General features: G+C 39.2%; 1 protein-coding gene across 2 annotated transcripts in view; it reads right to left on the reverse strand.

Annotated features, from left to right (window-relative positions):
* LOC138194444 (F-actin-uncapping protein LRRC16A-like) overlaps nucleotides 1-23,750 on the reverse strand; it is a 65,992-nt gene that overhangs the window by 22,747 nt on the left and 19,495 nt on the right. For both annotated transcript variants that reach the window (XM_069143186.1, XM_069143185.1), the window contains exons 3-15: nucleotides 18,761-18,811; nucleotides 12,239-12,298; nucleotides 11,119-11,240; nucleotides 10,389-10,486; nucleotides 10,073-10,143; nucleotides 9,723-9,796; nucleotides 9,399-9,474; nucleotides 5,746-5,834; nucleotides 4,693-4,787; nucleotides 3,675-3,761; nucleotides 2,190-2,293; nucleotides 936-1,013; nucleotides 270-346 (exon numbers count right to left, since the gene is read on the reverse strand). In XM_069143186.1, coding sequence (XP_068999287.1) covers nucleotides 270-346; nucleotides 936-1,013; nucleotides 2,190-2,293; nucleotides 3,675-3,761; nucleotides 4,693-4,787; nucleotides 5,746-5,834; nucleotides 9,399-9,474; nucleotides 9,723-9,796; nucleotides 10,073-10,143; nucleotides 10,389-10,486; nucleotides 11,119-11,240; nucleotides 12,239-12,298; nucleotides 18,761-18,811 — 1,082 coding nt within the window. The remainder of the gene's footprint in view (nucleotides 1-269; nucleotides 347-935; nucleotides 1,014-2,189; nucleotides 2,294-3,674; nucleotides 3,762-4,692; nucleotides 4,788-5,745; nucleotides 5,835-9,398; nucleotides 9,475-9,722; nucleotides 9,797-10,072; nucleotides 10,144-10,388; nucleotides 10,487-11,118; nucleotides 11,241-12,238; nucleotides 12,299-18,760; nucleotides 18,812-23,750) is intronic.

Raw genomic sequence — 23,750 nt, forward strand, 5'->3', positions numbered from 1 at the left:
TTACACCTAACTCAGTTGACTGCCTACATACAGCACGATGAGGATTTAGACTGAGCTGTTAGACCAATCAGGTGACCAGTGCTGTCATTTCTAGAATTTATTTTTAAATGCAACTTTCGCAATTTTGTTACTGTTAAGCAAATTATTACTGCAAATTCCCCTGATGGTCCGATGTCACACAGATTAGATGTCTTCAATTGTGGCATGTGGAGTTGTTCCAATGTAAACAAATGCACTCTTTTGTTTGTAATGCCGAGACACCTTTTTACCTGTGAGGGAAGACACTCTTTGACACATTGAGAACGGAGAGGTGTTGGACCGAGCCTCGCAGCAGAGCCGAGCAAACCTGTAACACGCATAATATGTCTCCTTAACATTATAACGATGTGAGATGTCTGAAGCACTGGCACTTTTGCTGATTTCTTTTATACTTTGAATCTTTATTTTGGGCTTAAAATATCCGTTGTCCAACTTCCAACCCTGCTGTGTATTTAGAAATGTGTAAATGTATTTATATGTGGTTGCATGTGAGAGAGAAAGGATATGATTTCGAAGCTAATCAGTATCCTCAGTGACCGGCTGACAGTTGGCTACATCTCAAACTAATCAATCGGCTGTGTTTGGCTCTCAGACCCACATCAATACATCACATACAGTATTCACAAGCAGTCGACAGCAACACAGATTGAGTGGGTGAGCAAAATTGGATAACATTGCGTGCAACACAGATATTAACGGCCAGCACTTCATCTTATAATGCTGCACAATCAGGTACAGCTCTAATTGCATGTTTACAGAAAGTAATAATCTTTTGTGGTGTCTTTATAATTAAAGATGTGTAATCCCTTATCATACAACAGTAATGTGATGATTTTTGTTTTTGTTTTTAGTTTAGCTGCATCAGGCTGGACGTCATATCAGTTGGAGGGACTCACCTGGTCCAATGAGCAGTCGGTGTTGGAGAGGTCGAGGGTTGCCAGGCTGTTAGGTTGACCGAGAAAGTGGTAGAAATGCTAGAAACAGAAGGCATCAAAAACACGGTAGTGTTACAATGGAGAAAAAAATACTTAACCACATCTGACAGTCTGTTGTTGGAGGCTGATCTTAAAGCATCGTCACAATCCTGTCCTGTCTTTCAAACAAACTGATCAGATCTACATCATTTTAAAGCTAAATTAAATATTATTTTCCTTGCGTGGAAAATACGCGCTCATTCACATTCCAAACAGGCAAACTCAGCATAGTGGATAAACAAGGGAACGCATTTATTTCCGTTTAGAAATCCAGCTAACTTGGAAATAGATAAGAGTAACTGTTTTCTTACTGACTGCAAATGAAAGGAAAAACTCATTTACACTTTGGGAAGTAAATTAATTTGCTTTCTTGACAGCTAGTCTAGCTAACACAGGCCCTCTACCATCACTTGTAAAGTTCGCGAACATGCTTAATTTGTTTCTTTAATCTGTACAAAAACCAAAGTGTAACATGTTATAGAGGCTTTACTATTTCCTCTGCAACTTCCTGGAGTCTCTTTGCCATGCAACCAATGGATCCTGTTTATTAGGGAACTTTGCGAGCTGTACTAAGCTAAACTAACCTGCAACTTGTGCTCGCTTCATAGTTCCTGCACAGGCATCAAAATGATGGCAATCTCCTCATCTGACTCTCACCAAGAACACAAATAAGTGTTTAAAATGTGCAACTATTCCTTCAAACCAATCATACTTACTGTCACTGCAGCAACAAATGATAAATAGTGTGTATATGTGTGAAGCCATAGATATAACACAACACATTGATGGGTTCGTGTCTGCTTGTATCTGTGCTCTGAACAGATCTTGAACTTCCCGACACAATGCTTTCCAGTGGAGTGGCAAGATAACTGATTCGAATTGATCTGAAAAAGCCCCCATAGTACTGCTTTAATCAGATAAGAGTCGCTGATATCAGCTCTGAGACGGAGCTTGTGAGTTTGTGTCTTGTGTTGTAGAGCTGTATGTGTGATGAGTGAACAGACTTAAATAAATCCTCTGCAGACAGCAAACGAGCCTTAATGCACTGTTCATTTGTATTTGAATTAATTTGAGAAACATTTATTTATTTACTTCTTTTCCCTTGAAAAATCAACAAGATGTGTTTTTTGCCGTGAAGTGTGCAATCATTGTCATGCAGCTACAGTGTGTATGTACCTGCATGTCGTCTCCTCGGAGCATGTTCCCTGAGAGGTCCAGATGGACGAGGCTGCTGGGGATGGACGGGTTGGCACTCAGTGACTGGCAAAGGCTATTCACCCCTAAAACACACACACGCACACACACGCGCACGCATTGTCAGCATTATCAAAACCCTCAAATCTCCACTTGATGTTTTGACAGCACATTTAAGGAAATGGCAGAGGAAATGAGTAGCGAGTGAAGACAGGAAAGAACAGGAGCAGAATGTAGATTGAAGGCATGGAAAGTAAAAGAGAGAAGGCATCCTCGTAGTTTTGTATATGTAATGCAATGCTATTTCAAAGTGTCACACCATATTGAGTATCCCTTTTCCGTCATACAATGCAGATACAAATAATTAGAATAAAGGAATGACAATATCAGGCTCTAAACAGCCTCATAAAGTCTTCCAATACTTAAAATGATCAGTGCGTTTGAGAGAAAATGAATGTGTGTGTGTCTTTTCGTGCATGGCTTTGTGTGGCACATTATGTATGCGTGATGTTGACATGCTGTGCGTACAACCACGTGTGTCTATCACATGGCTGACACACTGAGCTGACGCTTTGACACTGTGAAGTCCTGACTGCCTGCAAATCACAGCATGACTGTCAAGTGACTGATTTTATCAAGCTGGACAGATGGAAAAGAATGCGATGAAGGAAAAATGTGGGAAACGAACTGGAAATGCGGGAGATCAAATCAGCGACGTGCTGAATTACAACTTACAGCAACCCTTTAGCGAGACGAGCAGGGCTCAGTTTAAGCAGCACAAGCCCTGACTAACCCGACACCATGAAATATGATAGTGCTTTATTGATTGCCTGAGAGCAGAGCATGTTTACAGTGACTCCCAACAGATGGTGCCTGGGCCTGGAGAGTTTAATTTGGATGAGAACCAACAAGAGATTTAACCTGCTAGTAATTGTTGACAACACATTCAGTCTAGAAAATATGACAAGACTATAAATCCTCTGCAGTTTTGTGCAGAATAGCTTTTACACAATCGGCCTCTTCACAGCATTTTGTTAAAGGCCAGAAGTACTGTTCCATCATGTCAGACATGTCTGCCTCCAGTGTCTGAAGGAAAGTGGTCGAGAGAGCAGCGTTTATGCAAATGAAAGCATGCATACTGTTTACAGATTGCCTTTGTACACTCACATAACGAGTCTGTTTCTCTCACTCACAGTGCGTTAATAGTGCAATAATTAAAGTCTCATTAGCATCCCAGCAGTAGGTGCGATCAGAGAAATGAAAGATATGAGTTGCATCTGCTCGTAGGCAAGGAAGTAAATTAAGACACAAGCAGAGAAGCGAGATGATTCCAGTCCAATACTCGCGTTTCTTTTCACGTCTTAATCAGTCTATTAGCTTCATTAGACAACTGCAAATCTGCCTACTTTTCATTCAACTGTTTCAGCGACTAAATACACACAAACACAGAGTGAAGACAGCACATACCTTTGGGCGATAGTGAGGTTTTGGAAAAGTTTAAATGTTTGAGCCCCATACGAAGTTTGGCAAACTGAGCACCCAGAGAGGAAACACCTGCAGCAGGAGAACAGACATCATTATCCTCCTGTCACTTCTGCTTCGTGGTGTTGTTGAGCTTGTTTCATTCATAGTCAGCATCACTATAAGGACTTTTTCATTAAAAAAGAAAAGAAAAGAAAAAGCACCTTCCACCTGTATTCCAAACAGATATTTCCTTCGTATAGGTATATACCAGTATAGGTCACCACCCAACTTCTATATTTCTTCTTCTTTCAAATCTGACTTTATTCTACATTCGGTTGCCTATATAAATAATCAAATTAAAACAGCTAAAAATATACGTAATTCTCAAACAATAACTCCAGTGCAGCTAAAATTCTATTTTTTTTTTTTTGGTGTATTACTGTATGTTATCAGTAATGTATGTAGTGGTAAATGACACCACTAATGTACATATACACGTATGTCTATTGAGACATTTCTGGTTAGAGCAAGAACATATTCAACAGATCTTTGTGATAAATATTACATGGTTATAGTGAGCCCCCGAAATCTGTAGCATGTTTACATGCGACTGACTGAATATTTGATTAAATGTATTTTAAATGAATGTGCCCTGGATACACATTAAATACAACGTATTAAACCTGGTGCACTCATTGCTCTATATCTTTATGCATTATCATACTATATACCTGTAGCAGGCTGTAGGAAATATATATGATGAATGAATGTTGCAGGAGTTGACAAGCAGAGTTCAAGCTTGACTTCTGCTCTGCTTGCATGTAACTTCTAACTGTCCACCTGTTCTGTCTCCCGAGTCTGATTTTGGTCATATTACTGTTGATAGCAAGGGGACTGTGGAAATATGACTGCATGTAAAAGACCGAAAAGTATCCTACTATACTGCTTTATCATCTTTAAGTATTTATACCCATCTGGTAGCTGTAAAGAAAGTCGAGCTGAATAGAGACAAACATCATACCTCTGTCCTCCAGTGGGTTGTTGGCAAGATTGATGGTGGTGAGTCCTGAGCTGGGGTTGTGGGCCAGGGCAGCTGCTAGCTTCTGGGCAAAATCACTGTAGGTTGCGAAAGGTTGTATCTATTATGTGTATGACCAGTGTAACACACATAGAGCCCATCAAAAAGGCTTTAGGAGCATAAATATTCATTTTCATGCCATACTGGTAAAACAGAGCTGAGTGGAGCAAAACTGAAATGTTACATCAGGAAAGTAAGGTAGCTGTTCTTCAACTAAAATCTTTTTAAACAACTGAATACACAGAAACAGCATAAAAAAAAGTGTGGCAGCACTGATTAGGGCATCGAAACTGAACCCAGAAGTATGACAAAAGTCAACAGCCCTCTGCAATATTGCTGCAGTTCTCAGTACATGCATTATTGGTCACCTTAACATTGGTTTTAAAGTCAAAATATTGTGTAAATGTACAACATTTACTTTGGCTGCATACACACTGAACAGTTTTCTACTGAAATGATACTCATTAAATGGAATAAAAAAAAGGGTTTTATCAAAGATATCTGCAGTATAAAATTAAATTACACTAAATCACAAATCTGCCACCTCTATGTAGTTAGGGGATTTGTGATAGACACTTTAAAAAATAATGTTACAACTATATTCAACTTTTAGTTGTCACTATGGGTCGAGCTCCAAAATAAATGGCTCCTATGCTTCTCATAATGCAAGATAGCATCTTCTGTTAGACCCCTCCTGGTTGGGAAATGCAAACATCTTTCAAACTTCACATCCCCAGCACTGAATGTAATTTGTTAAAAATGTGTCGCCTTAAAGCTAAAAATTAAGCTTTCGCACTCTGAAAGTTGCCTCAAAAATTTGACCTTTATAATTTGATTTGATCAATTTAATTATTACCTAGCCTCCAAGCACAAGCTGAGATTACACTCGAGTCATTTTCACAGACTTGAAGAGCCGTTGTAGCATCAGTCCTCACTACGAGTTAATTGGCTTTGACATGTGAAACTGCTGGAGTGCCTCTTTAAAAGTTAGCTTACGTTTTGAGTCCTGCGTTGTCCAGAACCAACTCTTCTAGTCGACTGGATCGAGACACCACCCGAAGGATCTGCTCACACACATCTGCAGACTGAAGACACACAGATGTAGTGGTCGTATAATATTAACAAGACAGAAAAACATATAGTAATGTCGCTGAATTCACAAGTGTTATAAAACCTAAGAAAGAAATATCATGTTATGTATTAATAGTCACCTTCAAAGCTGTTCCGTATAGGTATTTTCTCACTGATTAAAGAAAGTGCTTTTCTTCACCATTCTTAATCAAAGGCTTTAAAAAATATACTAATTAACTGAACCAGCTCCGAGGCTTAAAATGCACTTTTATCTACAACAGTAAAACTGAAACCGAAACTTTCAAGGGTGCAGGAATAACACTACTTTTGGTTTGATTCCCCCAAGTGCTGTTCATTTATGCTAATTAAGCTGCGCTGTAGAACATAAAAATGCAGCGTACAAGTGAATTCTATGTCTTCCACTTAAAGACCATTTATGCGTGACCAGGAAAGACTGGGGAGCGCAGACTTTGGACACTGAGGAGGGAGAAAGTTCTCTTGCTTCTGTGGTCTGAAAGTCACGGGAGACGTAGCCGAGGGAGCGAAAGCACTCATATTTAGACAAAATTAAAAATTCAACAGTTGAATGTCCATGCCCTACCTAGATGTTCACTGACCCAGATCACTGTGTGCTGCCTCGCACTCAAGACATGTACAATATACACTACACGTCAGTTTGTGTTGCTGCAATTATCAGCACTGACTCATAACACAAACAGTTTCCATTTTACTGGACCATTGTGTCGTTGGTATTCTTGATAATTGACATGATTGCTATAAGGGGCTGATTCTGTTAGCCAGCAGCCTCAGTGTGGCCAAAACAGTAGCGGCATTGTCCAGGAGAGAGACGGGGAGTAAAGGAGAGAGGGATAATGGAAACAGAAAGAGACAATGACAGAAAAAACACAGACGAAAGGGGCTGTTGTTCACATGTTTACTGCGCGAAACTATGAGTATTAAAAAAAAGAGGAATGAAAGGGATGGGGAGCAGCGAGGGATGGCACATAATACAGAGAAAGGAGATAGGAGGGTAGTGAGGGATGAAATAGAGGAAAAAGAGGGGAGATGGAAGACGTAGCGTAGCAGAGGAGAGCACAAAGAAGTCAGTATTGTCACTGTAACACTGTCGGGGACAGCACAGTGACACTGTCAGCATGTGTATTGTACCATTTACCACTGATTAAATAACAGCCTTGTCATGCTGTGCTGCTCTGACCCGACATCCGGCAAAAACATCACATGCTCTCACACATGTAAGAGCTCACACACATGCTGTGCGATTATGAGGTAATCAGAGCTGCTGCTGGTCCTCTTATCGCTGCTGTCCGCTCCTCCTCTCTCATTTTTGGCTCAGCAGCTTGATTAGACCGCAAGACAAACAGCCTGATTGAACTGAGGACGAGCAGTATAATCCCTCGCTCTGATAGCCTGCTGTTTGTGTGTGTGTGTGTGTGTGTGTGTGTGTGTGTGTGTGTGTGGGGGAGGAGGTGTTAAATCATCCAGTCGGCTACACTGAAAGATTCCTTATCTATTTTATAGAGATGGTTAGACTGCAAATGTAAGGTTTCGAACTTTTACTTCTTCTTTCTGCTTTGTGATCCACAGAGTGTTTCTTCTTAGATACCCGTAATGTAACACTGTGCTTCAGCAGCAAAAACTATAGTTCAGGCTGTGTTGCCCTTGAGTTGAACTTTTGTGTCGACTGGGCTTACGTCTGACTTGTTTCCCAGGATTGAAATGTCAAGTTCCTCTCGTGTTGATCTCTGTTTCTGGCTTAATTGTTAAAATCAGATTTCTCATTCCTGATACCCTCTGGCTCATTTCCTTTTTCATCTGGCGTTGCCTTTCTCTGACCTCTCCACTGACCTCATACGTTTCTGTCTCACAGCTCCACTCGCTGTCATCACTTTCTGTCTTTCACTCCCTGTTCCTCTCCCTCATTCCTCTATCAGAGGAATATTGTTTCCATTGGCACAGGATTCAAACTCCTGCTCCAGGTCACATCTCTCGTTTCAGCTTCCAACTTCTCCTTTATCACTGTATAAACATGCGTACTTAGGAAAAGAGGGGGGAAATACATTTATATATTTCATTAAAAACACCCAAAGGAGACTGGGTTGCAATTTAGGATAACAATGACCTTTCAGACCCACAAAATAAAACTCAAACTGTCCAAACACAGGAAGTGGTATCTATGGCTAACATTGCAAAAACACATTCAGGTAACACACACAAACAATGCTAACACACACGCCTTAGGGTCCATTATAACACACACTAATCTAGAATAGAAAGGACCCACGTTCTGCTGCACATGTGCCTGTGTGATCATTTGCGCCTAAATCTGCCCATGGCATGGTGAGGGACCGGGTTTTAAAATTCAATACAAAAGGAATGGTCTGTGACGGAGGCGTGAGGTAATTGTTTGGACTGAGGAAGCTGCGTGGGGTAATTGGTGAGACTGAGTGAAGCTCTGACACTCAGAGCTGGTAATAGAGTGCTGCAGGGGGGCAACAGCCTGAGACATTGAGCCCCTTTGTCTCGTTTGGATTAGAAGTCTTATCAAACAGGAACATTGGACTGATCCTCAGTCAACAGACAGGAGGGGGAGATGGAGGAAACAAAGGGGTAAATATTCGGTACAGGCACATATATACAGTTTGAAAAAGTAGAAGTAAATATGCCGGCAGTATAGTAAATTCTGATAGGGAAGGGAACTGCGCACGGAACTATGCAATACAGAAAGAGACAGGAATAATGCAGATATGAGAACGATAAGCATAAAAAAGTAGAGTTCAAATAATTTGTAATAAGATCCATCATCCAACCAAAGGTAGACAGACCAGTGATGCAACAACTGTAAAGTTATAAATGTTGACCTTTAATTAGTTATTAACTGCCATAACAGAGTAATAAAATCCAGTCTTCTGCTCTTCATCAGAAATAGGATTAAAGTATTATCGCATGATAACGCTCTCATTCAACTCTGAATGCATTTTTTCTTTTCTTTTAAGCATTGAGTTTAGGATTTGACAGATGGACGAACGGGCACACCCTAAGCCCTCACCTCAAAAGACCAACAAATATCATAGCAGACAAAGCAGAAACCAGTGCACCAGAGCTGTAATAGTGGAGCACAGAAGTGAAAAGCAGCATTACACAAGTGAAAGTAAGAGAGAGGAAACTCACAGTGACTTCTCTCACTACTTAACGCTGGGACAGGATTCAATCGGGCCATTTTGTAGCAGACATCTAATGCTAAATACTTTTTATTCAGCACAGTGAAGAATGATGATTGGATGGGAAAAAAGGTAAAAAATCTATTCCTTCTGATATATTCAGTCTACTTTCATTGAAACAAATGGGGATGATAAAATACCCTTCTCCCTATCACACAGTACAACTCAACAGCGGCAAACTGCAGCCTCTGAAATATCCATACAGCTGGAACAACACCCCTTGAAAACAGTTTAAAAAAAAAAAAAAAACTAAACTGTCATGAGAGAAGTTCTTTGCACATCAGTTGCATTAAACTGCATTAGTTTTAGTTAGATGTAATAAATGTGAGGGGTACTAACCAGTTTGTAGTCCTTGGTCGAGAGCTTGGTGAACCACTGGTTAAACTCCAGGACTGCTATTATAGCTACCAGATCCCTGAGGAGGACAACACATGGAGGAGAGAAAAAAATCAGAGCGACCACTGAATATTTATCTTCACCAGCACCACTTCAGACAAGGTGGTAACTTCAGCATATTTACATCAAGAATACTTTGTATAGCACCAACAATGGCTTTCTTCGTTTTGTGACAAATGGTCTTCATCTGTGTACAACTTGATTTTTTTTTTTTTCCATTATGGTGGTGTGCTTTGTTAATATTTAGATGTGTTGGCCAGCAGTCACCTGTTCTCCAGATGGCTGAAATCCTGCAGGTTGAGCTCTCTGGTGTCTTGCGTTAAATAGATGGTGTCGACATCCTGTAAAGGAAACATTTAATTAAAACTGACTGTAGACACATGCACTTGCACAGAGTAGACAAAATAGAAAATCAGGACAAGAAGAAGCAAGAGCTTGAAAAAGATCTCAAGAATTGAAGACATGGGGAAAAGGCTACTGTAGTCTTTTGGCTATCCAGTTTATCAAAGGACTTTATTCAGTTTTATGTTTTCAGTCAACATGCACTGAAAAAATAGTTGAACCAGAATCTGTCAATGCTTTACAACTGTACAAAAAAATATGTGAATAATCCTTACCCACTGCACCTCTTCTCTGTAAGGCAGCCCCAACCAGTCACAAACACATCTGTACATCTGAGAAAACCCACCTACGCACAAAGACAATGGGACAATCCAATAGAAGGAGAGAGAAAAATAAAGACCTGTAGCAAATACAATGTAGATTCAAAATTTGACGCAAGAACTGATATAATGAGAAATCACAGTTGCTCAGACCATAGAAATCTCCTACAGTAGCAGCAGCAGTGTTGTGACTTGAGCCCCTTGCACACACAGACACATCACAGGCTGTAGAAGCACACACAGTAATTAGAGTTAAGTTAGAGGTTCGTACCACAGGGTCCAGGTTCAGCAGGCTTGTTGTTCTCCCACAGAGTCTGCAGAGAGGGCAGCCTGTCTGGAGGCTCCATGCAGAGCTTCTTCATCACTTTACTGAGAGGACAAGACACATGACAACATTTAGCACTACTTTTTCTACGCTGTCGCTGGTTTCAAAACTCCTTTTAAAAGCAACCCTGAGCCACATTTACAAAGCATCGCTTTTCAACGGACATTTTCCAAGAAAACAATCAGGGAGTTGCTGTGTACCTGCAGAGTAATCCAGTAATTTAAATTGAAACTGAGTTTAACTGATCACACAAATTCATATCTAACGGTAAAAAAAGAACATGAGCAGCATTAAGTCGACTGCAGCTCAAAACTACAAACACTAGCTTCTCGATCAAATTCAGGACTTTGTCCCACTAACAACACAAAGTTATAAAATGTAAAGGTTTTACTTCTTCATTTATATTCACACTTCCTGTTCTCAACAAAACATAATAAATAACATTCACATCCGTATTGCAATACATTAAATCATATTCAGATATATGATTTTTTTGAAATGTAAAATACAGTATGTGTGGCTGTGGTGTGCAAACTGTGACTGTGAAATTACCTGAATTGTTATTAGGACGGATTAAAATTATTGAACGTGACTGATGAATTTAAATCGACAGTGAAGAGTGCACACAATATATTGTTATGTTACACACAAACACACATGCTGGGAATAAACTCACCTTGGTGGAAGACCAGGACATATCCTGAGCAGACAGTTTCCTATGTGAGCCACCACCTCATTCACCTCCTCTGTGGAGGGCAGCTTCAGAGAGAACGAGCCTCGCTCGTACTCTATGAACAGCTAAATGGACACACACATTGTTAACCACGAGTGGCTTCACCTACACTCGTATGAACGTGTATTTAGTTTAGACTGTTTTCATATCTTTACTTATTCTGTCTGGTTTTTAAGAATAGTATTTTTGAGAATAGTTTACAGGCAGTGGAAGGATTAATTATAAATCCAGTATCTGTTTATATGTAGACATTCTTCCCTTCATTTCTTATTGCACTTTTCTGTCTCCCTGCTTCCATGTATCTCCACTGAATCCATTGATGAATAATTTAAGCGAGAAAAATAAATCTAACACATCCATCTACCCACTCGACTACATCTATATCCCACATCTTTAAGTTAAGTGAAGTAAAAATGTAATGACATTAACCAAGATGGGCTAACCATTTCAGCATTCACCACAATTATGGAAACGCTGATATAAAGTGATGTGAGCCTCTTCTACAGGCCAGAATTAGCATAATCTTGTCTGGTGCGCAGGAGTCAAGATATTAAGAGGACTGACATCTCAAGAGATGAGTGGGACAGAGGTTCAGCTGCAGGAACAGTGTGGTTAGTGAGGGATTATCATATTTTGTAGATCCTGCTGACTGACAGCTTGCCAGCTTTGGTCAGAAAGCCAATAGAAACTCAGCCTAGATGTTTTTTTTGGTGCCATATGTTAATGAGTTACAGATTATACTGGCATTCAACATGTTTTCCTGACATCTTTTCAGATGTGTCCGTCTCTCTGCTTCCCAATATGGCATCTGTCATGATTCCAGGCACTTTTCAAAGTGGTAAAGTTGAGTTTGAGTACGCATTTGAGAAAGCATCAATGCTGCTGAAGTATCCCTGAGCAAGACACTGAATCCTGACACTAGATTAGGCTAAGATAATCACCAGGCTGTAGCTCCATACATAAAAAGACATGCATCTTTTCTTCTAATTTAGTAAGTGTATTGCCTAAAATGTAGAACTATATTCTATGCTCTCAGTGTTGATGTTGGTGTAAGGTTCTTTACCTGCGTTGGCTTGTTGCAAACAATTCCCTGGATCTCCAAATAATTAAAGGAGTGTTCCACCTAAAAGAAGAGCATATAAATTGTACTGTTATACAAAGGCATTACCTTCTAATATGGAGAAGGGACAGTGAAAGTAAAAGTCAAGGATTACCTAAACTACTACTGATTATTACAGGACAACGTAACTCATTTTGAACACACAAAACATGCAGTACAGTAAACTAAATATAGCATTATGTTGAATCAGACAGGAAAGCTGCAGTTGTATTTGAGTGTGCACTTGGTTGTAAGTTCTTAAATGCATGAATAAGTCATGTTTTTCTATACAGAAGTATGTCTACGAGTAAATAATAAATAACAACAGTCTTGTCCAGTGACTGTCTGTCTAAGGAATGTTGTGTAAAAGTATGTCTGTTCCATAATTAACAGGTTGGGTGGCAATAATTTCTTCTTTCTATCTCTGCTCCAGTACAGACTTCATCATTGACTCACATTATTTCTCTGGTTTGTCACAGTGCAATTAAACTCATTAGTTGGTTAAAACTAAAATGAAGGCAGATATAAGATATTTTATTGTTAAACCCAATCAGCTGTTTTATCCCACATACTTCTCAGTATGTCTCAGTACTTGATTTCCACTAATTTAATTCAGATAAAATGCAAAAACATACTACATGTATTGTAGTTGAAACAGTCACACATTTTTGTGTTTTCTCTTTTTCACGATTTTATGTGAATCATTTTATTTGAGCATGAGTCTTCCGCAGTTTTGACAGAAAATGCAAAGTGAAGTGAAAAAGGTCTCATTGATCCTCATTTACTTTTCTCAACATCAGGCTAAAGAAAAACAGAGCAGTCTAACATCCACCTTTTTAATTTATGTTTCAAGGGAGCATCTCAGGACAAAGGAAAGCAGAGGTCTGCCTTGCTCTGCTTAAAACGGAGAGAAAAAGAGATGCCTTTATGTGTGATGGGAAACCTGTGCATTCGACTGCAGTATATACTAAGCACAGTTATTCTCAGCTTCAGAAACACATACTGTTCAGTGCCTGAGGGCAGGCCAGGCAGGGAGGCCGGACTATTCCAGGTGGGCGCTGTGTTCCTGAGGCTTGGCTCAGAGATGAGAGGATAAACAGACTGTCTGTCTACTGTCTGACTAGTGTGTGTGTGTGTGTGTGTGTGTGTGTGTGTGTGTGTGTGTGTGTGTGTGCGCGTGTGTGCGTGTGTGCGCACGTGTGCTTGTCTCAGCATGTGGCTGTGCCTGTGGCTACTAATTCCACAGTATAAACACAGTAACAATTCCTCCATTAAAAAGGACATTGTAAACACACACACTAATTCCCATTCAATATCTTAATTGTCAGATAAAACAAAAATACACACATAATTAGCTATTATGAAGGATAAAAAAAACTATGGAAACAGCACAACTCGGGGCATTTGGTGTTGATGTATTTAAGGCAGATTACATCACTTATGGAAGACTAAATAACATAAAACTTGACTTCATGAATACAAATAAAACCTTATTTCATTGAAAAAAAAAACGTTGCTCTTTTTGATGCTTCAGCCCACTTTGTCTGGGAAGACCAGTAGCTTGAGGTGATTTATTTTACCTCATTTTAACACCCCTTTAGGTACATGTTGCAGTGCATCTGACAAAACCTCTTTGTTGAATTCATGACTCCTTTCTACTTATTCTACATTTTATCATTGACCATTATCTCATAGTTTATTACAGCTACAACTCAGCAAAGGCTTCATGATCTGTTGTGACCAACTAATGCCTTTAACATACCATCTACAACTAGAAGATGTCACCTTCGATAGAAAATAACAACAAATGATTACATTACAATCAACACATGATACAGAATGAGCAGGTAAAATGTTTGGGATTCCATAAAAAAAAGCTAATAGCGGCAGTATATGAGCTAAATTTTGGTTGCTGTAGCGATGTTGTGATACATCAGTCAATAATGAATATAACTGCTTACCAGGTCAGTATGAGGATGTATCTTTTTACTCAATATTTAGAGTAAAATGATAAAATGAAATTGCAACATACTGTCACACTGAGAGAATAGGACAATATTAACTCTAATAGTTTATTACCTTTGTCTCATTACATATTGTATGAAGGGAAGTCAAGATAGCACACATCATTGTGAGATACTGAATTTATTTACAGCATGTGAGAATAGTGAATTTGTCTATTGAATATGGCAGGGTCTAGTACATAGGCTACACAGTACAAATGCAGTATATACTACAATATGTACGAGGTAATGTAGTACAAGGAGTAGAGAGGTCTGCAATATTACTTACTACAGACTTTGATGTTGATATTTTTACCAAGCATTTATTTTTTTCTGTTTGTTACAATGAGCAGGAAACAATGCCCAGACTTATCTTGAAAGAGGTCACTCAGTTTTATTTAATTCAGCCAGTAAATTATGTGGCAGCAGTCTGGGCTGATTCAAGCCAGTGTGGTGATACATTTGAGTTGTAGCCAATGGCAAGTGTCATGCTGAGGTGTATGGAGGAACCAAATGCCTCAGTAATTGTGTTGGTCACTCATTCGTTCACTGTCCGTCTGTCAGTTTAACTACTCTTTTCTTTTAGTCCTAATTTTTATGAAAAACTTAAATTATATTCGTTTTTCTGTAGAGAAGATTATTAGATGTGCAGGTACTGATTATCACTGTGAACATTCAGGATACTGTTAACTTTTAGTGACAATCCTAAGTTTTAAGCAGCTGCATATTTATTTTTCTTTCAAGTTTGATTTCAGGTTGAGATAGTTAGCGTTATGTTATGTCCTGGTTCTGAAAGTTATGGCCAGTGTGAACTGTTGTCATATAAATCCCCTTTCTTCTGACAATAAACAATGACAATACACATATACAAACATGTAAGATATATAGCAACATGGGGCTAAAAAACTAAACAGAGACAATAGGCAAGAATAGAAATATGAATGACGTGTGTGCTTGTGTGTGTGTGTGTGTGTGTGTGTGTGTGTGTGTGTGTGTGTGTGTGTGTGTGTGTGTGTGTTTGAGAACATGTGTGTATGTATTGTTGGAGACACTAGCAGACAGTCAGACCCTGCAGCTTCTCAAGAGGAGCCAAACCATCAATCGGAGAGACACATAGACAAAAAAAAAATCTACTGAGAAGGGCAGGACAGAGCTAGAGGGGGATTTCAGCTATTACTAAGGGAAGAGAAATACACAGTGAGGTGTTTAACTGAGGGTTTACATCTACTGCAATACAATACTTCAACCACAAGGCCTTGGGCTGCCTTCAGGAATACAATACAGCTCTGACGAAATACTGACTAGTTCTCTTGTGTTTTTTTACACACCACCACTTTCAAATCCCACTTTCATATAACATAACATAGATTAAAACATAGCCTACAGTACATTCAGATGAATGAACAGCCAACACTGTCTGAGCTTTAAGCAGAACACAGCTTTAAGCAGAGAGCTAGAAAATTAATCTACAGAGGATGTACAGTGATTAGCTCGTGTGCTGGAACATTGAGCAGAAGATAATCTTCATTCGCAGTTGACTTATATCCACTGTATTATTGATTTCACATTAAAAACAAGTCAATAGAAGGAGAAATATGGTAACAGCTGTTTCCATGGATGTCTGCAGGCTTCATCTTTTAACTAGATGCTGCAAAAACCCAGAACAGGCACCGTTGGTAACAATGAGGAAATTGGAAAGTAAAATAAAATATTCCTAATGATGAAGAGTTTCATAAAGATGTTACAGAAATTTAAGTATTTCTGAAAATCTGGGAATATGAATAGTGACTAAATTTGGACTGGACAAACTTTTAAGCACCAAAACAATTATACCATGAACAATAATTAATTATTTTTTTTAAATAATATCTGTAAACAATGAAGAAAAAAATGTAAAGAACTTCTTAAATGTAAGAATTTGCTGCTTTTCCCTTTATAACATCATTGTAGTTGAATATCTGTTGAATTATCTGTTGTTGGTGACACAAAACAAGCTGTTTAAATCATCATGTTCGGCTGAGAATTTGTGGTGGGCCCTCTTCACTGTTGTGTGACATTGTATTGACTGAATGATTACTGTAAGTGGTAATGAAAATATTCTATAGTCACAAAGAGTCCCTATAGGTCAAACTATACACTGGTTCTTTTGAGATAAAAACATGAGATTGGATTGGATTTAAGACATCGATTATCCCTGCTGAACTTTGGCACAGTGGTGAGTGGGGGATGAAAAAACATGGAGGTAGGGAAAGAGACGGAGGGAGTGGATGAAGTAATCTGGATTGTTGGAAAAGAAGAGGAGGATGAGGGTGGGAAAGCTGAACGAATAGAGAGCAGAGGTGATCTGTGTCTGTAATCTGGCCGAGTGGAGAGAAAAATATAGAGGTTTACTGCAAAAGACCTGCCTCGCACCACAGGAGGGATTGAGACCAAGAAAAACAAAAAGCAAAAAAAACTGAGACATGCAGTAGGCAGAGTTGATAAAGGGGGATTTTATCTTCATAAAAGAGGTGTCTAATCCTCCCTGGTCGAAAGACAGCACGCAGATGTAAACCAGATGCCGAGCCAGTTGAATAAACGGATCCGAAACCTGTGACTCACAACACTGGAAACACACTGTATGATGTCATATGAAACAGGGTCAGCTGGAATGTTCTTTCCCCCACTAAAACTATAAATCAGTTTTCAAGCAAACAACCAATCAACTTAACATCTCTGTGAGCATCTTATTGACTGGAGAGCACACAGCTATCTGAAGAGCAAGTGTTGCGTATTTGCATGACCTGGTACAAGATATGATGTAATGTGATATCATGACTCGAGGAAAATACTGCTGAGTGATACTTTCTCTAATCAAGAGGTTTCATCAGTCAAGATTTGTAGGTAGTAGTTTCCATCTAAGGTCACAGACCCATTTGATTTTGTGAATCTGTGCTTTAGTCAGCGTGTGGTCACTTGAGGATATTAAATTTCATTACTGCCAATGAGGGCCCACTGGTGTTGAAAGTTGCTGACACAGGAAAGTCGGTTAATTACATTTTGCGTGAATGAATAATCATCGGAGAATGAACAGAGTATATTAAAAAGCTTGATCTAAAGCTGCCTCTGCTGAGTGAAATTCATCCCGATCAAGATCATGTGATATGGTCAAAGAGCTGTATGAAGATCCAAAATAAACCTTGAAACCCTTAAAGCAAAGTGATTTGTGCAGTAACCACTTATTTGCAATACTTATATGCAAAGAGATGTCTATAAACTAGGATTGCTTCCACTGGTGAAAATCTGATAGGGATGCACTGGGTTTGAGGTTTACTGTGTGTCCATACAGTTTCTGGAAACATAAACGAGCAGGCAGACCCAGCCCACTGAGTTACCAACAGTAGCACAAGTCTGATGTTAAATTTGATAATGGAAGGAGTGATAGACTCAGTTTGGCATCGCTGGCAGTTTCAGTGAACATCTGCATTGTGTTACTGCACTGCTGGTTTTCATGTGGTAGTGGTGACGATGCTGGTAAAGATGATGACAGATGTTTCATTGCTGGTGACGGTGCTAACAGTGGCCATCTGCTCTCCATTATGGCCCCGCAGTTTAAAAAAAGGTTGTCAATTCACTGTGCAATTGCACTATAACCAGGTGCACACAGAGTTACGACTTAAGCCTAAATCTACTCTTTGTATCATCAGTGAAAACAATCACACGTGTGCAAACATACACGATAATTCAAAGATGTGCTCAGCTGGGAAAATATCTACAAGAGGGTACACAAATTATTGCTATTCAGTGAAACTTCATAATACAAACTTAAGAAACTAATACCTTTAGCCATATTCAGCAATAACAACACATTTTTAGTAAATAACGGAGATTCAAAGGACTAAAGCTGCTCTCTATTAATATTTATTTAGATACATATTAGGACAGATTGAAATCACGATGTAGTAAAAGTCACTTGAGACAACAAGTTAACGGATATCTGGAGTCTGCTGTGTCCCTCAGGTTTTTTAGCACAGCGTTTTAGCTCATTGTTTTGGTTTTGATTGTGACAGCTTACAACTCTCAAATCGTCTGTACACTAGTTACTGAAAAATGAGTGAACATGCATTTACCAGCTAATGAGCCAAAAAAGTTCTCTCCTAAGTTGTGGGGACCCAAACTGAGTAAAAAGGAGAGTGAATACTTCATGGACAGAAACATGACTCTAAATTACAGCTACAAAATCTTTTGTAACATGTTATGTCATATCAACTTCATAGAGTTCAGTACGTCAGTGTGGTGTTCAGACCTTCTTCTTTCCAGTAAACTAGTACAGGTTTAAAGAATCAAAATTTCTGGAGTTGTATTGTGTCATTAATTTAAATTTAGATAACTCACATTTTTTTGGAGATTGTCTACTGTTTATCATTGTAATTCCACCATAAAAAAAGAACGGTAAACTCCGATGACTGTACAAGCAGACTTAAAACACAACTGCTGCTCTTACCTTGGTGGGAATGCGTGCTGTCAGGAGGTAGGCTCGATGAGACGCGAGAGCCTAAGAGGGAACAGACAGAATAATGAGTGTGTAGCTGTAAATATATACTCTAGCTGTAAATATACTCTCTGAACAACACAAACAAGGAAATGACAAAGAGCACAGAGAAGTGCTCCACTGACTCATCAAGATGAAAGGACTTGTGACTCTGAAACATCTCAGTCGGTACAAAAAGAGAGAAACAAACAAAGAGGAATAAGAAAGATTCCTCTCTACTTAAAACATAAAACAGACAATCATTTCAGAAGCATTTAAAGAAGTGTTTGGCCTTAATTAGCACAACACACTAACATGCATATTACATGTGGGAAATTAGGGTTTGTTTTTATTGGAACTCCCCTTGTCGTAGTGATGCCATGGTAGTTCACTGTGTATTTCTTGATTTCGTGTTTGTGTTGCTCCTGCATGCTGAGCAAACTGGGAAGCAGCAGCTGCTGGTTATTGTAGCACATGACGAGGACTGAGCTTGCTTTTGTTGCCGCTCTGTGGGAGAAAAGTCCCGGCTCAAGGAGGCATAACTGGAGAACATAAACTTGACATTCCTAACCAGACAAACGTTAACAAAGGTTATTTGTCTGGTTTACTGAGATGGATGCCACAGAATGTGATATTGTTATAAAGCTGATTTGAACAACTCGCATGACTCCACGTGTGTCAACACTGAAAAAGACGCAACTTTAGGAAAGATTCCAGTGTTGCTCACATTGACCCATCTGAACTTTAAACTTCTTGATGATTATATTCAAAAATGTGGTTTTCCTCTTGTTCTTTCAGTTAAATGTTTGAGCTTCACTGTGCTGTGATGAATGTGCACAGTTATAAGTACTGTTTTCTACTGAAAGGGGAACGTTTCTCTGTGCTCATTGAAAATCTGATTTTGAGCAGTGGGCATAGAGAAGAATTTGTGACATCACAAATAGCCTTTAAGCCAATCCTGGTCCAACATTCAATTTACACAAGCCTGATTTGGAATTCAAAATGTTAAAATGTGCTATTCTATTCAAAATTTTAAAAAATATCAACGCCTAATAGAAAGTGATATTAAATATAAACGCGTGTTTATGACACTATTTTCTCCTGTCAAACAAAATAACCCAACGCACCAATGGCTGACCTTTAAGACATTAAGGGGACACTTCCACCTTTTTTCGGAGAAAACATCCAGCAAAGTTGGTCAGCAAAGGCACACACCAGGAAAGGCGGCAACTAATAATTGTTTTACATTAGCACCTCATCTACCAATTATCTTTAGATTCGTCATTAAATCGATTGGTCCCTAAACATTTTTAAAACATTGACAAATCAATTGACCCTATGGCAGAGCAGTTTGGTCAAATAATGGATGAGATAAAATACCCTGAGCATTTGGTTTGACTCCAGGCTGGTCCTTTGTTTTATGTCATTCCTCTGCTGTCTTTAATTTCCTGTTTATTTGAATAAAGCAAAAGCTATTTTTTTCACAACTACTTAATTTTTTTGCTAAAAGATCTTCGAGCCATGCTGATTGCATATAAGAATACTCAATAAATATATTAGTCAAATATATATATAAACAAAAAAAAAGGATTCATAATCTTGGTGTTTAGAGGACAGCTCAAAGCCTCTTTCACCTGTTGGGTTTGGAATGCTACACCAAAAAGATGGAGCTTTGAGGCTGATGAGAGGGAGCAGAAAAAAAGATCAGAAGAGAGAGAGGATTGGAGAGAAGGTTCAAAAGCAGAAGAGAAAATAAAGTAGTTCAAAGGAAGGAAGAAGAGAGGGGAGAGCACAGCATATTAACAAGTCTCAGATAAACATTGGCTTGAAGGGCAGAGAGGGAAAAAAAGACATAAAAAAGAGGTGAGGAGAGAACACACGGGCAAACTGGATTAAGGAAAGTCGAGAAACCGTCGCAATCTTTTTACAGCATGTGAAAAGAGAAACAGAGGGATGAGAGATGGGGGTAAAGGGGATGACAGTGTTTCCAAGCCTTCTGTGGCTCATCTCCACGGGCAGCGTTTGTGCGGTTTGATGTGATGGAGACAGACAGGCAGGCCTGTATGGCCAAAGATAACCTCTTCGAAAGAGCACCAGTCACCACTGCTACACCCAGCTCTCCTTCTCTCTTTCTCAGTCTCATTTCTGTAATGTAGCTCTCATTTACATACCGTGTGCATCCAGGTATGATGATGGAATACATTTTGTAGTTTCACTTTAAAAGTCTTACGAGTTTCTTAAGGATCATTTTGGTTAGTTCCTACAAAATCATCCTTTAAGCTGTGATGGATACATACAATCGGCAATTTGAGTAATAATTTTACAGTTTGAGTTTGTTTTATCTTGTAAATAAGTTTGGCTCAGTTTGGGATTTGTTAAAGGGGCTCTCCACTGACTTGACACATTTGGTAAAGTTTACTCATAAAATAATTTAGCCGGTGCAAACAGCTGGAAAATATCCAATATAAAAATAAGAGGAACTTTCCAAAATAAAAAAAAATAAAAAAAATGTGTTGAACTTACTAGGGTTGTTTTTTTAGGGACTAAATGCCAGAATGTCTTGACCTCTGCAGCACAGATGGGACCATTATTTGTTTAACAGCTTTTTGAGAGTTATCCAACTTTATGCAAGGGTCAAGATAAATTACTGGAATTACTCTTTAAAAGCTGTACTTTTATCGGGCTCCCCTTTTCTTGCCTGGTCATTTTTTTTTTTTAGCAATGTTGTTAATCAATATTATACAAAATGTTATATGTAGCCAAAACTAACTGAGCTGCAACAATTAGGTAATTCATTGACTAGTTGATCAACAGAAAACAAATGAAGTGTTTATGAACCAATTAACTATTCTAAGTCATTTATTGATGACAAAAAGCTCAAATTCTTTGACTCCAGCTTCTTGTGATTATTTTATGCTTCCTTTAGAACCCCATGATAATAAATCGAATATCTTTTGATTGTGGACTGTTGGTCGGGACAAAAGCAAGACATTTTTGGCTGCACCTTGGGCTTTGTGAAACATTGGTCACCATTTTTCAATATTTCTAACATTTTAAAGACCAGCTAATGGATTAATCAAGAAAATAACCAATTTGTCAATAATTAAATGAATGTTTATTTGGGGCCCCAAACTGATGATCCAACCTTCGGAAATAAAGTCCCACCAGGTATTGCCGTAGATCCCGCTGACTGTGAGTAGAAGAGAAGTAAACTGAGCACTGAGGATTTGTCTTCTATGTCAGTCTTAGTTGACAGGATTTTAAAGCATTCACTACTTAAATAATCAATTACATGAATGCATCAAAGCAGTACAGTAGACGGCCAGATAAAAAGGTCACACCTCTGAGACTTTCTGCTAAAATGAATTCAGTGCTCTTCATGTCTTGTTAAAACAGTTTTGAATACTCTAATCTAAGTTTTCACAGCCTCTTGGATTTTCATTTAGTTTCCCCCCTCCCATCCTCCACCTGTCGATGCATGACTGCCCTCTGCCCTCTCCCAGTGCACCGCTCTCTCCATCTGCCCTTTTGAGCGGACAAAAGCAGAATTCCCCATGACCCCCCTTCTCCTCTGCAACTTGCCCTCTACCTCGCTCTGTCTTTACTCTCTATCTTAAATGGATTTAAGCCCTGAGCCTTCCCACCAGCCAGTGATTTCACAGCGACCACCATAGCGCCTTCAGCTCCACTCAGCCAACCAGATGGCAGCAGCATTGGAGCATGTTTACCAGAGCAGAGAGAGCATCTGCTATTATTCTCTCTCTCACTGTAATACACACACACACACACACACACACACACACACACACACACACACACACACACACACACACACACACACACACAAACATCCATACGCAGACTGGTGGCTCACATGCAAGACCACTGCCACAAGCTCTAAAGCAACATTTGTCTTCTTGGCCTGCAACACGAGCCAGACACACACACACACACTAAGTGCATGAGAAAGAAAGTTGACAAGGTCTTGAACCCCATTAAAAGGTTAGCAATAAAGGCACAGGTCTAACTCTGTGTGTGTGTGTGTGTGTGTGTGTGTGTGTGTGTGTGTGTGTGTGTGTGTGTGTGTATCTGCTGTGTAGTCCATTCACAGTTATATCATTCCCAGATTATCTTTTTTTTTTCTGTCAAACCCCCTCTCTCCATGTATCCACATGTGTAAAGCCACACGTGCACACTTACACACATTTATGTTGCTATGGCAACAGCTAGCCATGCATTTGTGAATACACACACTGATAGACACTCACGCATGAAAGTAGCACACTGGAGAGCCAAACCCTGCTCAAGAATGTCAATGAGTTTTCAGCCCCTTAAACAACGTTCACACTGGACTACAGTAACACTGAGTCTCTGTAGGAAACGAAGCACCGCAGAGAAGTGTTTTCATCCGCACTCATTCAGCTGTGGCAGCACTCAACCACAGGAAATCTACCCCCACCCAAAATGCTTTTATTCATCCATCATGTCTTGGGGTGCATTCACGCTCAATTATATCTTCCTGTCCCACGAGTTCACATCTATTCTTTTAGTTTGGCTTTGTTTGGTTAGGAGCCATTTCTCCTCTCTACTCTGGTGGCATCACCAGAAATGCTTATTACAAATGCATCACGTGTTTCACTTCCACAGCCGATTCATCTTCTTGGAAATGCAGCCATTAAAAAAAAAAAAAAAGCATTTGCAGTGTTCTTAGTTCTTTACAGCTGATTAGCTTATTTTAGGACCAAGAGAAACAGAGGGAAACTGCTTGGACGGCTACATTAAAAGGTTAAAAACAACACTTTAAAGTTCAAACACCTGCAATATCTAGTTTGTCTAATCCATTCAAAACCTACAAGTTTTCTTTTTTTTATAGTGGGTTATGAGCTCCAGGACCACTGGACAGAGGCAAGCTAGTGTTCATGCTAAGCTACTCCATGTGTGAATTAGATTTTTTTTTTTTTTG

Source organism: Embiotoca jacksoni, unplaced genomic scaffold, assembly GCF_022577435.1.
Source record: "Embiotoca jacksoni isolate LCO1_2020_lvr unplaced genomic scaffold, fEmbJac1.0.p SCAF_11, whole genome shotgun sequence".
Taxonomy (NCBI): domain Eukaryota; kingdom Metazoa; phylum Chordata; class Actinopteri; family Embiotocidae; genus Embiotoca; species Embiotoca jacksoni.